The 13,350-nt window shown below is 39.4% G+C and overlaps 1 protein-coding gene across 1 annotated transcript; it reads left to right on the top strand.

Annotated features, from left to right (window-relative positions):
• The first annotated feature begins 15 nt into the window (after nucleotides 1–15).
• SRD5A1 (steroid 5 alpha-reductase 1) lies at nucleotides 16–12,162 on the top strand. Its single transcript, XM_009089188.4, has 5 exons — nucleotides 16–359; nucleotides 2,422–2,588; nucleotides 6,336–6,437; nucleotides 8,525–8,675; nucleotides 10,814–12,162. Exons 1-5 carry the CDS (start codon nucleotides 34–36, stop codon nucleotides 10,878–10,880), a joined length of 813 nt encoding a protein of 270 aa, XP_009087436.4. The 5' UTR covers nucleotides 16–33; the 3' UTR covers nucleotides 10,881–12,162.
• The last annotated feature ends 1,188 nt before the right edge of the window (nucleotides 12,163–13,350 follow it).

Here is a 13,350-nt window from a genome sequence, read left to right as displayed (position 1 = left end):
GCGGTGCCAGATGAACCGAGGCAGCGGAGCGCGATGGGCTTCGCCGGCGATGGCGGCGTGTGCGCGCTGTGGCGCCGGGCCGAGGGCCCCGAGGAGCGGCGGCTGCTGGAGCTCTTCTCCTACGGGCTGATGGCGATGGGCGCCGTGTCCTCCCTGCTGCTCCGCTTCATCCCCATGCCCTACGGCCGGTACTCCTCGAGGCGCTTCGGCTGGCTGCTGCCCGCCCGCCTCGCCTGGGTGCTGCAGGAGCTGCCCTCCCTCCTCGTCCCGCTCGGGCTCGCCGCCTGTGGCGGGGCGGTCGCGGCCGCCCGGCCCAACCGCGTCCTGCTGGGCTGCTTCCTCCTGCACTACGCGCACAGGTGCGGGGTCGGGAGGGCGGCGCTGCCCGCGGGCACCGGCGGGGCGGGGGCAGATGGCCGATCCCTTCCCCTGCCCCCTGCCGTGCTGGGGGCAGGAGAAGGGATCGCCCTTCATAGAGATACCTGGTTGCTGCTTCCCGACCGAAGGGGTTGAGGTTCTGCTAGTTAGCGTTTGTTACTTAATATAATAGTTACTGATGTCTCTTCTGCTTTGCTACACTACGATGTGCCCTGTGTTGTTACGGTAGCCGGGCGAATAGCCGTGGCGATGCGGTGCCGGCTGACTAGTGCGCTCTGTGCACTGCGATGCTCCGGCGTGCAACAGGAGCGCTTGGCGCTCCCTAAGCTTGCAGCTCCATCACTGTGCTCCTGCTGCTGTGCCTCCTGGTGACTCCCGCTTCCGCAGTGACTTGAGCAGGCTGTCTTAAGGTCACTGTTACAACAAGAAAAGTTCAGCACCGCGTTTTGATATAATCTTGATGTTGCTAAACAATAGCTGTTTTCTAATTATATTGTTTAACGTTGTCTTTCAACATAGCGTTCGTTGCAGGGGTTGGACTGGATGAGCCTTGTGTGTTTCCTCCAGCTCCGTATATTCAATCATTCATTAAAATACTGGTTAAGGTGAGGCTGAGTGCCCTATGTTGCCAGGCAGTCAACAGTATTCAGGCATTTTGTAAAAATACTTGGAGAAGGCAGGTTAGTCGGAGCCCAGGTGTGATCTTGCTGTTCCCTTTAAGTTATGGACAGTAGCTACTTTTCATACTCCACAAGTAGATTTGCCACGAAGACAGAAGGGTTGGATTTGGCAGGTTTATTTTAAGCTACTTGTGTGGCTGATACGTTATTTTCTGCTACTTATTGAGAAAAACTTTTGCTTTTGACCAAGTGTGTTCCACAGCCTTGTGGTGGTGAGGTATATGATGTACGGTGCCTGGAGGCTGCCTTTGAAAACCTGCAATTGTGTCTTTGCTCCCCCTTTTTCTATTCTCAAGCGTAAAGACATTAGTTTTTACATGGAATCTTAACTCATCCTTGAAGTCTGGGAATAACTAGGAATGTGAGGCAATGACTTGTACAAAAAGGTGAGCTGTGCTGCAATTCCTTTTTTTCCAGTTGCTTGTTGCTATTGTGAAACCTGAAGCATTCTTCTGTATGTGAACGTGGACTGGAAGAGACCCCTGTTATCTAGTTCTGTTTCTTGTAACATTGTGTGCTTTAAATAATCCTGTGATAATGAATTTATTTGATGATGAATTTATTACTCTTTCTTGAAAGCTGTTAGGGTTGGACTTCCTTTGGAAAGGTTATTTTGAAGCAGTCATCCTTGTATAGGTGGAAGACACGTGACGAATGCTCAGGCTTCAGTGATCCTGCTTCTATATCATTATGGATCATAATTAAATCAATAGACAATTGGGAGTTGGCTAGTTCCACAAGAAAGAACACAAGAGTATTCACCTGCTCTTCTTGTTTGGAGCTAGTTTGTTTACTTGCATAATCCCCCAGGAAAAGCAATCAAGATTCCTTTCCCAAATGGATGGCAATTGTGGGTTTGTCACATCTTTAGAGGTGTCATAGAGTAGACCAAAACTACTCCAGGTGAAGCAATTAATGTTTTGGCTTACAAGGTAGGGAGGAAACTGAGGTCAGTTAAGTTAATTTAAAGGGGATTGACTTTCCCTCTGGAAATGCAGGAATTTAGTGAAGGGGTCTTGTTTCCTATCTCATCTCAGAAAGCTGAAATTCAACTGAGAGTTTAGGAACAAAAATGGACTGTGCTTAATATCAGTTATCTTTATTCCTCTCACCAAAGTAATTGCTTTGGACGTAAAGTTCAAAATTTCTGCCATACAGTAGAGAGGACTGGTCTTGTAATTCCAACTAGGCAAAAAAGAAGAATGTTTTAGATGTTAAAGCAAGTGCAGCTGTCCTCTCAAACTCACACCAAGGGCTGGTGCTGCGAATTTGTAAAGTAGGGTAGTGTGGACAAGGCTTGGACTTCAAAACTGTCTTTTTTTTTGGTTAATACAATAAGTTTTCTTTTCTTTGTTCGCTATAGGGCACTCATCTTTCCTCTTCTGATCCGTGCAGGAAAACCAACGCCATTTTTCACTTTTGTGTTAGCACTTCTGTTCTGTGTTTTCAACGGGTACTTGCAGGGTCGAAGCTTAACCACCTATGCAACTTACCCTCCAGACTGGCTGGGTGACTCACGCTTCATTACAGGTGAGTTAAATCGTGTTATGAGAACATCAGGTGTAATTTTCCTCTGCCTTCATAGCTCTTAATTTTTTATTGTGATTTTATAGTAACTTCAATGCCATTTTATAAGTCTTCTGATAATTTTCTCATTGGTGTAGCTGGAGGCCTTTTAACCTTTCTTAATCTGTGAACTGCCACTTCTTTCTGCAGTGCTAGATGATCTGATTGTCATCTTTAGTCTCTAACAGCCAAGTAAATCAAGGTAATGTATTTTTTTTTTTTTCTCGTAGAAGCTTGAAGCCTTACCTGGAACCAGCAGCATGCATGTTTAGAAGAAACAAAGCTTTTCTAACATGTAGATTAAACTAAAGTAACAAATTCATGGAGTAAAAAATCTAGCAAGGGTAGCTGCTAACTACCGACATACCAAGGCAAATGCTTACAAGTCCTTGGTGTCAGGATATCTACACTGGATACACACACAGGCACCAATCCAGCTGCCCTTGTAATTGGGGGGCGGCTTTGTCTAACAACAAAACTGGCCACACAAGGAAGGGGTGATCATTCACTCCCAATTAGGAAGTGAGGTTATATTTATACTTGAGGCCAGGGATATGATTAAAAGACTATGGTAATTAGCAGCGAAGTATTTTATTTACTCAGTTTTTTTGTTTCCTAGACAATCTACTTTTGCCTACTGTCAAAATGATAGTATAATTTCCTAATGAAATCTTTACAGAAAGATCATTTTCATCTGAAGATAAACCAGAATATTTTGCCTCATCAGTCAGTCAAAGGCAGAGTAGTGGACCATGTAGATCCTTGATCTGAGTCAGTACCCTTTTTGTTATTCAGTAACCAGAGCAAGTTGGTGTTTCTCCCTTATTTCTCAAGCCTTTTTCAACAACAACAACAAGAACAAGATATTTTTTGTCTTTATTCCAGTGCTATTTTGGATGATAATAGAGGACAACTGTGGTGAATGCTGTCATGATTATAAGGTTCAAGAAATTTCAATATAAGTAGATTCTCTTGCCAAGATTAGGAGGCAGTTCTGTTTGTGTGCTAAAATAGAGAAATTGAAGTAGAAGGGAATTACTTCAGAGGGCACTAGAATATATTTGAAACTTTCTTGGTCATTTAAAATTTCCACTTTCATTAAATCGGAATCCAGCAAAAAAAGGTTAAAAGATTCTTGATCAAAATTTTTGAAGACTGAAGCCAGGCAGACTTTGTTTTCACTACCTTAGTCGAAAGATATCTCAATACAGTGCTGTGACTGAATCATGATTAAGGAGCCATAAATCCATTCCTCTTTACTCAAATATCTTTTAAAAAATCAAATTAATAAGACTTGTTGCTGGAGTTTCCTTGGGTACTTTTGGGTGTTGTTTTTGTTTTTTTTAAGCTTCAAGGATTTCTTAAAGATGCAAATGTATCAATGACAATTCATCTGCCTTCAATTATGAATCCTTCTGTGCATGAATTAGTTTGGTTTGTATTTGTGGTTTTGTTTGTTTGCTTTTTTTCCAAACCAGTCTGAAATATATGCTTATATATATTTCTAGTACCACTAAGTGGTACTAGAAGTGAAATGTTGTTCTGGTGACTATTGTTAGTCAATACAGTGCTTTAAAAAATTATCCTGAAAACTAAGGAAGTGAAGATTCCTGATATCCATATCAACCACTTTAATAGTGTGACCACTGCTGATTTTTTAAGATTGTAATTCCAACAAATCTTGAGATAAAATTTGGCATGCCCATTAACCAGCTAAACGGAAGACTTTATTTTTCCTTTTTTTTTTTTTTTTTTATTCCTGTAATTAGAATATGTTTTGCAATTTTTTTTTTTGTAGTTCATACTTACATAATTGGATCTTAGCAATTTATAATTGCTATTTGGCATTCATCCCAGCTGGGAACCTCCAAATACCTGCAGTTTATGCTTATGGCTTTGGTCAAAGCAAATGCCAAAGTGAAGTATTGTACACTGGGTACTCCCTGAACAACTGGACTATTTTGTTCTAGTACTTCAAAAATATCTTTGTGTCTTTAAGCTTCTGTTTAAAATTACAAAAATAAATATTACTAGAATATTAGAAAATAACAATAGCAAGAAAGCAAATGTCCTGGTAGTTAAAATTATATTTCTTAAGCTGTATGAAGTTATATGTGGAAGATAAATCAGAGAGTGTCTACAAATAGCAGCCAACTAATTTTCAATATCTGGAAGCTGAAATGAGATAAATTTCCAGTGAAGACAGAAATTTGGGAAAGTCAGGCTGATTAACTGTTGTGGTGAGAAGTTTCAAACAAGTGATATGTTCTCTGACTGTAGAACCTTTTTATATAGTTTGTCGGTTTTGGGGAACACATTAACTTATATCTACAGCAGCAATTTATTTGGAGCAGGAATATGGTTTTGATGTGATTTCCTCATGGTTTCTCTGGACTATGTGTTGGTTTAATTCACAGTGAACTTGTGAATTTACCAAGTGAGCTGGTGATACCCTGAAGTGGTGACTGCGACAAACAGGACACCAACACCTCTGTGCCTGACCCGTGTGTCCCTTCCTAATCTGTCTGCACTTTTAGTTGGAAACTTTTCTTGCATTGCTTGCTTTAGCTTCTTCAAACCCTTTGCAGTATGCCATGTCTTTTCTTACTCCTTTAAGTCCCTATTCAACCACTTCCTTCAAGTGTTGATGGCTAACTTATTTGTGCATCAAAACACTTCTTTAGTAGCAGTTCTGCAAAGCAGAACACCACCTGTAACTCACAAGGTTCAGGTTACAGAACATCAGCACCTCAACTTTTTATCTGGCAATCAGGCAACTAAGTGCATCTGTCACCTCTGCTCTCTTCGTACATCAAACCTGAAGAGTGTGTATGCATTGTCCATATCTGGATATAATCTTGGAGGCAAGGGATGTGGGTTATCTCTCCTAATATTGATAGGTATCTAGATGCTCCAGATTATTGTCTTGTTGGATAAATTTATCACAGAATCTGAGATGAGGCACTGGTTAACCTCAAAACACAGATCTTACCTGTTCCTTATCAGCAGGGAATGCTGCCTTCAAGAGAAGATAACATAGGTAACATGTTGCCAAAGGATAAAAAGAATGAATTTCATTCCTAAATTCCTTTTGATTTATCCCACCCTCATGGCAACATAAAGATGCAGAACGTGACAACAATCTCAGTTTCTGTGAAAGGCTGTAATAATTGGCTTAACCATTTTGTTGAATGGCACGAGAAAATGGTACATTAATTCCTTCACAGTTGTATTCCTTTTATTGTACAGAAATCTACTGGGGAAATTCTGATATGCTATCAGTAAAATAGTCAAAGGAGAGTGAGGCTAATATGTGTCCCTCTGGGAAGATTCAAAATGGTGGTTTCTTTCAGTGGGTAAAATTTTGGTGTATTTGTTTTTCTGTGTTGAAGTTAGGGAAACATACACGTTACATCTGCATATATGCACATACATATGTTTATATAAGTCTAGCAACATAAGAATAAACTTTATTTTTAAAGTGCTATTTCCCATCTAGCGAGCTGTTGATAGTGTGAGCTGTGCTGATGGAAGAGCACAGTGTGTGACTGGGACTGTGCAGGATGTCACCAGAGCTGTTTATGCTGCTTACATTACTACTGCCTTGAGACAATATGCCTAATGTGATATCGGACTGTAGTTTGTTTTCTCAACAAACACAGTGTATTTAGTGAAAATACTAAATACAGTATTTTCAATATTTCTCTTCAGGTTTCTTAGGATGGTTGATTGGCATGGCCATCAATATTCATTCTGATCATATTCTCAGAAATCTGAGAAAACCAGGAGAAACTGGTTACAAAATACCTAAAGGTAAGTAAAATGGTACAGAAATTAATACAACAAAAAGAAGTATCTCTTGTATAAGAAGAAGTGGAGAGAGCTTGGACTCTTCAGACTGGAGAAGAGAAGGCTCAGGGAGGTCTTACCAAAGTTTATATATTATGAAGAAGAGAGAACCAGGCTCTCCTTAGGGTGCCTAGTGATGAGAGGCAGTGGACACAAAATTATTTCTGAGCTTTTTGTTTGTTTGGCTGGGAGGATGGTCAAACACACAGGTGTGGAGCAGGCTACTCAGAGAGATTGCCCAGTCTGGTTTCGAGTCTCCATCCATAGTCCTGAACAACCTGTTCTGGGTGATCCTGCTTCAACAGTGGTGGTTGAACAATATTATTTCAAGAGATCCTTTCCAATCTAAAATGATTCTGTGTGAAAATGGCCTTCTAAAGCTTGGTGTATTTTAGAGGAGGTAGTAATTTATGATATAAGAGGCAACTGGAAATAGCATTTTGTTTTCTACCACAGGAAGTAATTTTATACTTTGGGAAACATTTTCTTTTTCCTCTGATGCCAAATATTGGAAGGAATCTGTTTCATTACATCACTTGGCTTGTGCAAATCTTTGAGTTTCTTGACCAACATTGGCTATGTTTTTAAAAAGGGGTAAAAATGAAACAGCATTGCCCAACTTTTCAGAGAATCAGCAGGTGGGTGGAGAAGAAAGACTTAAGTTATTCACTCAGTGTGGGGACAGCTGGGAAATAAAGCAAGTACTCAGCATGTGACGCATCTCATGTCGGATATAAGAGGGAGTTATCTAAAGTAATTAGAGAACAGCAACAACTTTGAAAAGGGAGACACAGGAAAGGAGAACAGAAATCCAGATGAATTTGACGTTGTAAATTCTGGCCTTTGTAGAAAATGGAAAATATGAAAGGCTTTCTTATGGAGCCTATACTGAAGTGTTAAGGTTTATTATCACTTTTGGAAACAGGCACTCTTCTGCATACATTACGCTCACTGAAAGCAGAAAGATAATAATACTTCTGAATTCTGTTATCTCACTACATTTTTTTTCCTAGTTGCTGCTTTTTCTTGGTTGTTGATTTTTTTTAAAATAAAACTGTAAGAACTGAGATATATAAGGTAGACTGTTATTTTTCACCAAAAAGGTGAAAATAATTATAATGTTAATAGATGTAAATTGAAGTGCTCATGTGAAAAAAGAATATGAACATACTATACTGTGTTCAGTGTACAAAAGGGTTCTGGAGGAAATATGGTATTTGCTGTAAGATCAGGAGTAGCTGGTCTTTTTGATGTTGCTTATCCAGTTTAAGTGCTAGAATTTTACTTTTGTCACAAAAGTAGTGTAATTAAAGCAAAGTCAGAACATGTTCTTTATTACATTTGCCAAATACCTGTTTGTTTAGTCCCACTGGTAAAGCACATACTGAGATATTATCCTTTTGTACACAGACTTTGGAATTAGGGTGAAAATCTTGATTTATAAAATTCCCAGCAGCTGAGTTTATGCACAATTGTCTATACAATTGATTTAACACAGACTGCCAATTTTTCACTGAGTGTAGAGGCTGGAACAGCAGGCCTGATGAGGAATGGGAACAGAAGTGCAATAACTTTGTATGCTAGAGAATAAATTTGGAACTTTACTTCATAATAATGGTGTTGTTCATAATTAACTTATTTTCTAAAGTACTTTAAGAAATGAAATTGTAGGCTAAGTAACCCTATGAGTATTTTCTGGGACTCAAGGGGAGTATGCCTTCTATTTCTACATATTTTAAAAAAGTTTTAGGGTATGGTCAAAGAATACGTCTTTAAGTAATTATTCACGAAGGCATGTACTTGCTTCTGCTGCTAGTAAATCTGCTTTTCTTTCTTTATTTAAAGAGGAAAAGTGGAGCTACAGAAGGTCGGTCTTAGAATGAACTCTGAAGTGTTCCTTCATAGTACAGCTTGAACTGAAAAATACTGTCTCCACTGCCTTTAAAGATTACATTGCCACATTGGTGATATAGCTCCTACTTGGTGTACAGAAAAGGTAACATTGAACATCCTGACTAAGGTATTTTGAACTAACTCTGTCCTGCTTTCAGGAGGAATGTTTGAGTATGTCAGCGGAGCCAACTTTTTTGGAGAGATCCTGGAATGGTTTGGGTTTGCCCTTGCCTGCTGCACCATTGAAAGCTTTGCATTTGCGTTGTGTAGTCTCTTCATCCTGAGTTCAAGGGCTAGACAACACCACAAGTAAGTGTTCCTGCCTTGTCAGTTTTGTTGTCTCTATGCCACACTGCATTTCCATTTCACAAATTATGCCTCATCCTACAGGGATGTTGCAGAGCAAGTCTTGTGAAAGAGACTGCTGCTGTAGGGCAGAATATGATAGAGAATACTCTGAGAAGATTAAGTACTGCTGAATTTCAGCAGGATAGTACAGACAATAAACAGAGTACAACAAGGCGGTCAAAATAATGTTTTAATGAAGATAGTTCATCTTGGATCTGTAAAGGTTATAGGCAAGTCTAGCAATATTGTCTTAATTAATCAAATACTATACTTTCCCTTCTCAGACTTGTTTCTCTAATATATAAATTTTTGAAAATCACCCAAGCTGTCTTTAACAGGCACAGTTTATAGTCACGTCTGTATCATTGTCTATAATCAATTGTATGGACGTTATGAAAACAGTTCTGATAAGATGACGTTTAATGAAGTCGCTGCTCTAAACAATCCAACTCTTCATGTACTGTATGTATAGTGTGGCTTTACTGCTCACAAGAAGGACCATAGTTTGGGGAGACTTGTTTCCTGAAAGGATTCTCATTAAGGAGTAGCATGCTTAAAAGAATTTGAACATGTTGATTTTATTTTGGTTACTTTCAGCTTCCTGCTTTGGTTCTCATGTTGTAACTTAGTGGCATAAGAGGAAATAAATGGGTTGAAAAAAAAAAAAAGACCATCTGTGAGGGCAGCCATGTCTATGTCTAACTGAGTGCTAAAAACCTCCAGAAAGAGGTTTTCCTGTCCCTTGTCTGTAGGATGTTTCAGATCTGTGATACCCTCCCAGTGAACAAATTTCTTCCAGTATCCAACCTGAGCCTTCCAAACCTGTTGCCTTTGACCGTCTCTTCCTGTTTTATCACCTGCTATTAGTGAGCAGAGTTGCAGAGTGTCTTGAGTTGGGAGGAGCATTTGAAGGTTGTCCGGTCATCTGGTGTGTGGCAAACCACAAGGCTCTGCCCAGCTGCCCAGGGCTCATCCAATTGAGTTCTGAGTGTCTTCTCCTTGCCAGATGAAGCAAGGTCAGGTTCTCCTGCCTCTCCTTGTATATTACCTTCTTCAAGCTCAATTCCATGGTTGGTTTCCATCAATCTTAAGCCTTGATGGCACTCTTTCAGAACATCAAGAAAAGCTGAATGTTGTTAAAGGAAGTTTTTTCCATTAAAGGATAAATGCATGAAAATGGAATAGGGTACAGGAAAAAATACCCAAGCAACTGAAAATAGCAAATCCATATAAGTGAAGAAACATATTAGTGTAGTTTGTTCCTTTAAAAAACTTAGAATAAATTACTGAAATGGGTAAATAGGATAATAATTGTATTCCCTAGATGCAGGTTGCACCTATCATGTATTGCATGTTTTGATCTGTTTCCTCCAGCTTTGATTTTGCAGTTAGTTAGCTATTGATATTATGAATATCTGCACTTTCAAGGAGCCCAGGTGAACTTAGCTCTTTTATTTCAGAGAAGCAGAATAAATGTTCAAAAATGGGAGTAAACATGCTTGTTATGAAAGGTGAAAACACAAATAATATCTGATAGTGCTCTGCATTTTTTTAATTGTCTGGATTTGAAAATAGTGCTGGTCTTTTAGGGGTGTTAGCAATAAGGTAAATGCAATGTTTGTTGTGTTCAGTTTGAATACCCAAATTCTAACTGCAGCCAAAGAAGCTTCTATGCAGAATGGGACTCTCATTCCAGTGTGTGACATATCCCTTGCTTCCATGTGAAGTCATTATGGAATAACAGGTTTTTGATTTTTATTTTTCCTCCTTCTAATTTTAAAATGTGTAAATACTCAGTATGTGTTACACCATACATTTTGAAAGAAAGGGTTATTCCTTCCCGGACATATCTCACCACATCTGTTGGTTTGACTTCCCATTGCTGGCAGCTGTAACTTCGTTTTGTTATATTTGGTGATTAGATGTCATTAGAATAAGTGCAGTAAATGCCATTTTTCTATCCAGAGGAGGTTATAAAGACTTTTTTTTTTTTAGACAAAAACATGTATGGATTAAATTAAACACATTGTACAATTATTTCATTTCCTCAGCAGTGTTTTGAAGACTCAATACTCATCAGATTTTTCTTTGTTTTTCAGATGGTACCTTGAGAAATTTGAAGACTATCCAAAGGACAGAAAAATTGTCATCCCATTTTTGTACTGAGCTGTGCTTTTAACACTTTGAGATGGATGCTTTTAGTAACAGCCAACATTTTACAGATGCTGGCAGGTTAGCAACACACTCGGATCATCACTGTGACAAAGCTGTTCCATCAGTGCTGCTACTACTTACTGCTTTTTCCTCTTAATGGTAATGCAGAAATCTGATGGACAGGGTGAATAGGAACAGAAATGGTTTTCCAGCAGTGAAGCACCTTCATAAATGCATTAGGCAATGAGTCTGAATTGGCACCGTGGGAAGTACTGTGCATGACTTCTGATGCTTTTTTTTCTGCCTGTGAGGGCTTCTGCTATTTCCACTCAATGTAGCCAGGCTGTCCTGAGGATTGTGCTGTGAGCTCAGCCACCCTCACTGCAGTCTGGATGGTGTGTTCTGCCCACATACACAAATAGGGTTGATTTTATTTTTTTTTCCTTGCCTTACTAATCCTTTAAATTCTCCCCACCTGCATTTCCAGAAGAGCTGGTGATGTAGACCAAAGAATTAGATGAATACAGTTGATTTTAGATGAAAGGCAGTGTTTTTCCTTCTCTTTGCACCCTTACAAATATAGGGACACTGTACAGACAATATCTAATGATATTTACATAAAAGTTGTACTGCTAACAGATTAATACTGTCATCTACCTCTTAAAAGTGATAGCCATCTCAAAATGCAATGTGTCTTCTCACTCTAAACTGGTTTTGGAAATCTACTTGGGGTACTTAGGCCAATCTAGCATTGTTAACAATTGTGTAATGTTTTCTAACTTAATTTATAAAAAAACCTTGAGATTTAAAAAAAAAATTCTTACTATGCTGTTTTAAAAAAATCAAGTGTCTTCCTTCTTCTGTTGCTAACATTCTAGATTATTCTATATTCTAAAATTCTGGAGCCTTGTGTCTGTTCTCATACCCCGACCTTTTGCTCTCAAAGGACTCCAGATGGTTTCAAGAACATGATGGGATACCAAGCATATAGATTTTCAAGTTATCTGTGTCTTATGCATGATTGTAATAATAAAGAATCTTTCACAATTGCTGACACCAAAAACAAAAAAAACCAAACCCAAAACAACTCAAGGGAAAACTAAAAAATAAAATAAAATAAAAAGAAAAAAATAAAAAAGCAATCCAAAAAAAGCCTCCATGTGAACAAGCAAATTCTAATAATTAAAAAAAAAATTAAAAACAAACAAATGAACACTAACTAAAAAAACTTTTCACAAAACCCCAAAATTCTGCTGCTACTATAATTTGAAAATAAATGGAATTCAAACTTTTACCAAGTGTCATTTGCTCTGTTTGCACTTCTATGCTGGGTTATGTTCTTCAAAAAAATTAGTAACATAATTTTGCCAGATGCTAAGTTTTCTAGTAGGGTATTGCAGTAAGATTTGTTTTCATGAGCAGTCATGATGCTTGCTGGAGAGAGATGATGGTGAGGAGTTTGATTTACTCCTCAATGCTAAAATGGAGTTATTTTGACAGTGAAAGTTCAATAGTTCACTTAAAGCATATTCTGAAGATAATTTTAGAATCTTAGGATATTTGTAAATCCTGTCATCTCTGCAGCATTTTTTTAAATCTTCTTGTCCAAATCATCCACCTAGCAAAATCTCTTTTAGTAGAAAAAAAAATAGGATTCAAAAACCACTGTCTACCCAAGGTGTTTAGACACTTATGTAGTTTATGGTGAATTAATATCTTTATTGGGTTTGTGTGCCTAGATTTTGGTGATGGAGGCTACAGGGATGACTTCTGTAAGAAGCTGCTAGAAGCTTCCCTCATGTCTGGCAGAGCCAGTGCCAGCTTCTCCCAGGGCCAGCCTGCTCCTAACCAAGGCTGAGCCCATCATGAAGGACAGTAATGTCTTCGTAATAGTATATTTAAGAAAGAAGAAAAATATGTTCTTTGGCAGTGCAACATCTATACAGACACCAAGTGGAGGAGTGGGAGGAGGCACTTCAGGTGTTGGAACTGAGATTCCCCTGCTGGAGCTGTGCTCCTGCAGCCCATAGAGGACCATGGGGATCCAGAGATCCATCTGCAGCCTGTGGAGGATCCTCATGTAGGATCTGCAGCCTCTGGAGGATTGTCCTGCTGGAGCAGGTGGCCCTGAGACAAGGTTGTGAACCCATGGGAAGCCTGTGCTGGATTAGGGTTGTGACAGGGACATTTGGAGAGAGGAGCCCATGCTAGGGCAGGTTTCATGACTTGTGACACTGTGGAGGACCCATACTGGAGCAGCTGTGCCTAAACAGCTGCACCCTGTGGAAGAGTGATCCATGTTGGAGCAGTTAATGGAGAGCTGTTGCCCATGGGATGGACTTAGGCTGGAGAAGTTCATGGAGAACTGTCTCCCATGGGAGGGACCCCATGTTGGAGCAGGGGAAGGCCGCTTCTCCTTGAAGAGCAGGAGAAACCACAGATGATGAACTGATCATAGCCCCCATTCCCTGTCTCTCTGAGC

Source organism: Serinus canaria, chromosome 2 (genome assembly GCF_022539315.1).
Source record: "Serinus canaria isolate serCan28SL12 chromosome 2, serCan2020, whole genome shotgun sequence".
Classification (NCBI taxonomy): domain Eukaryota; kingdom Metazoa; phylum Chordata; class Aves; order Passeriformes; family Fringillidae; genus Serinus; species Serinus canaria.
This window is presented reverse-complemented; position numbering and strand designations above follow the sequence as displayed.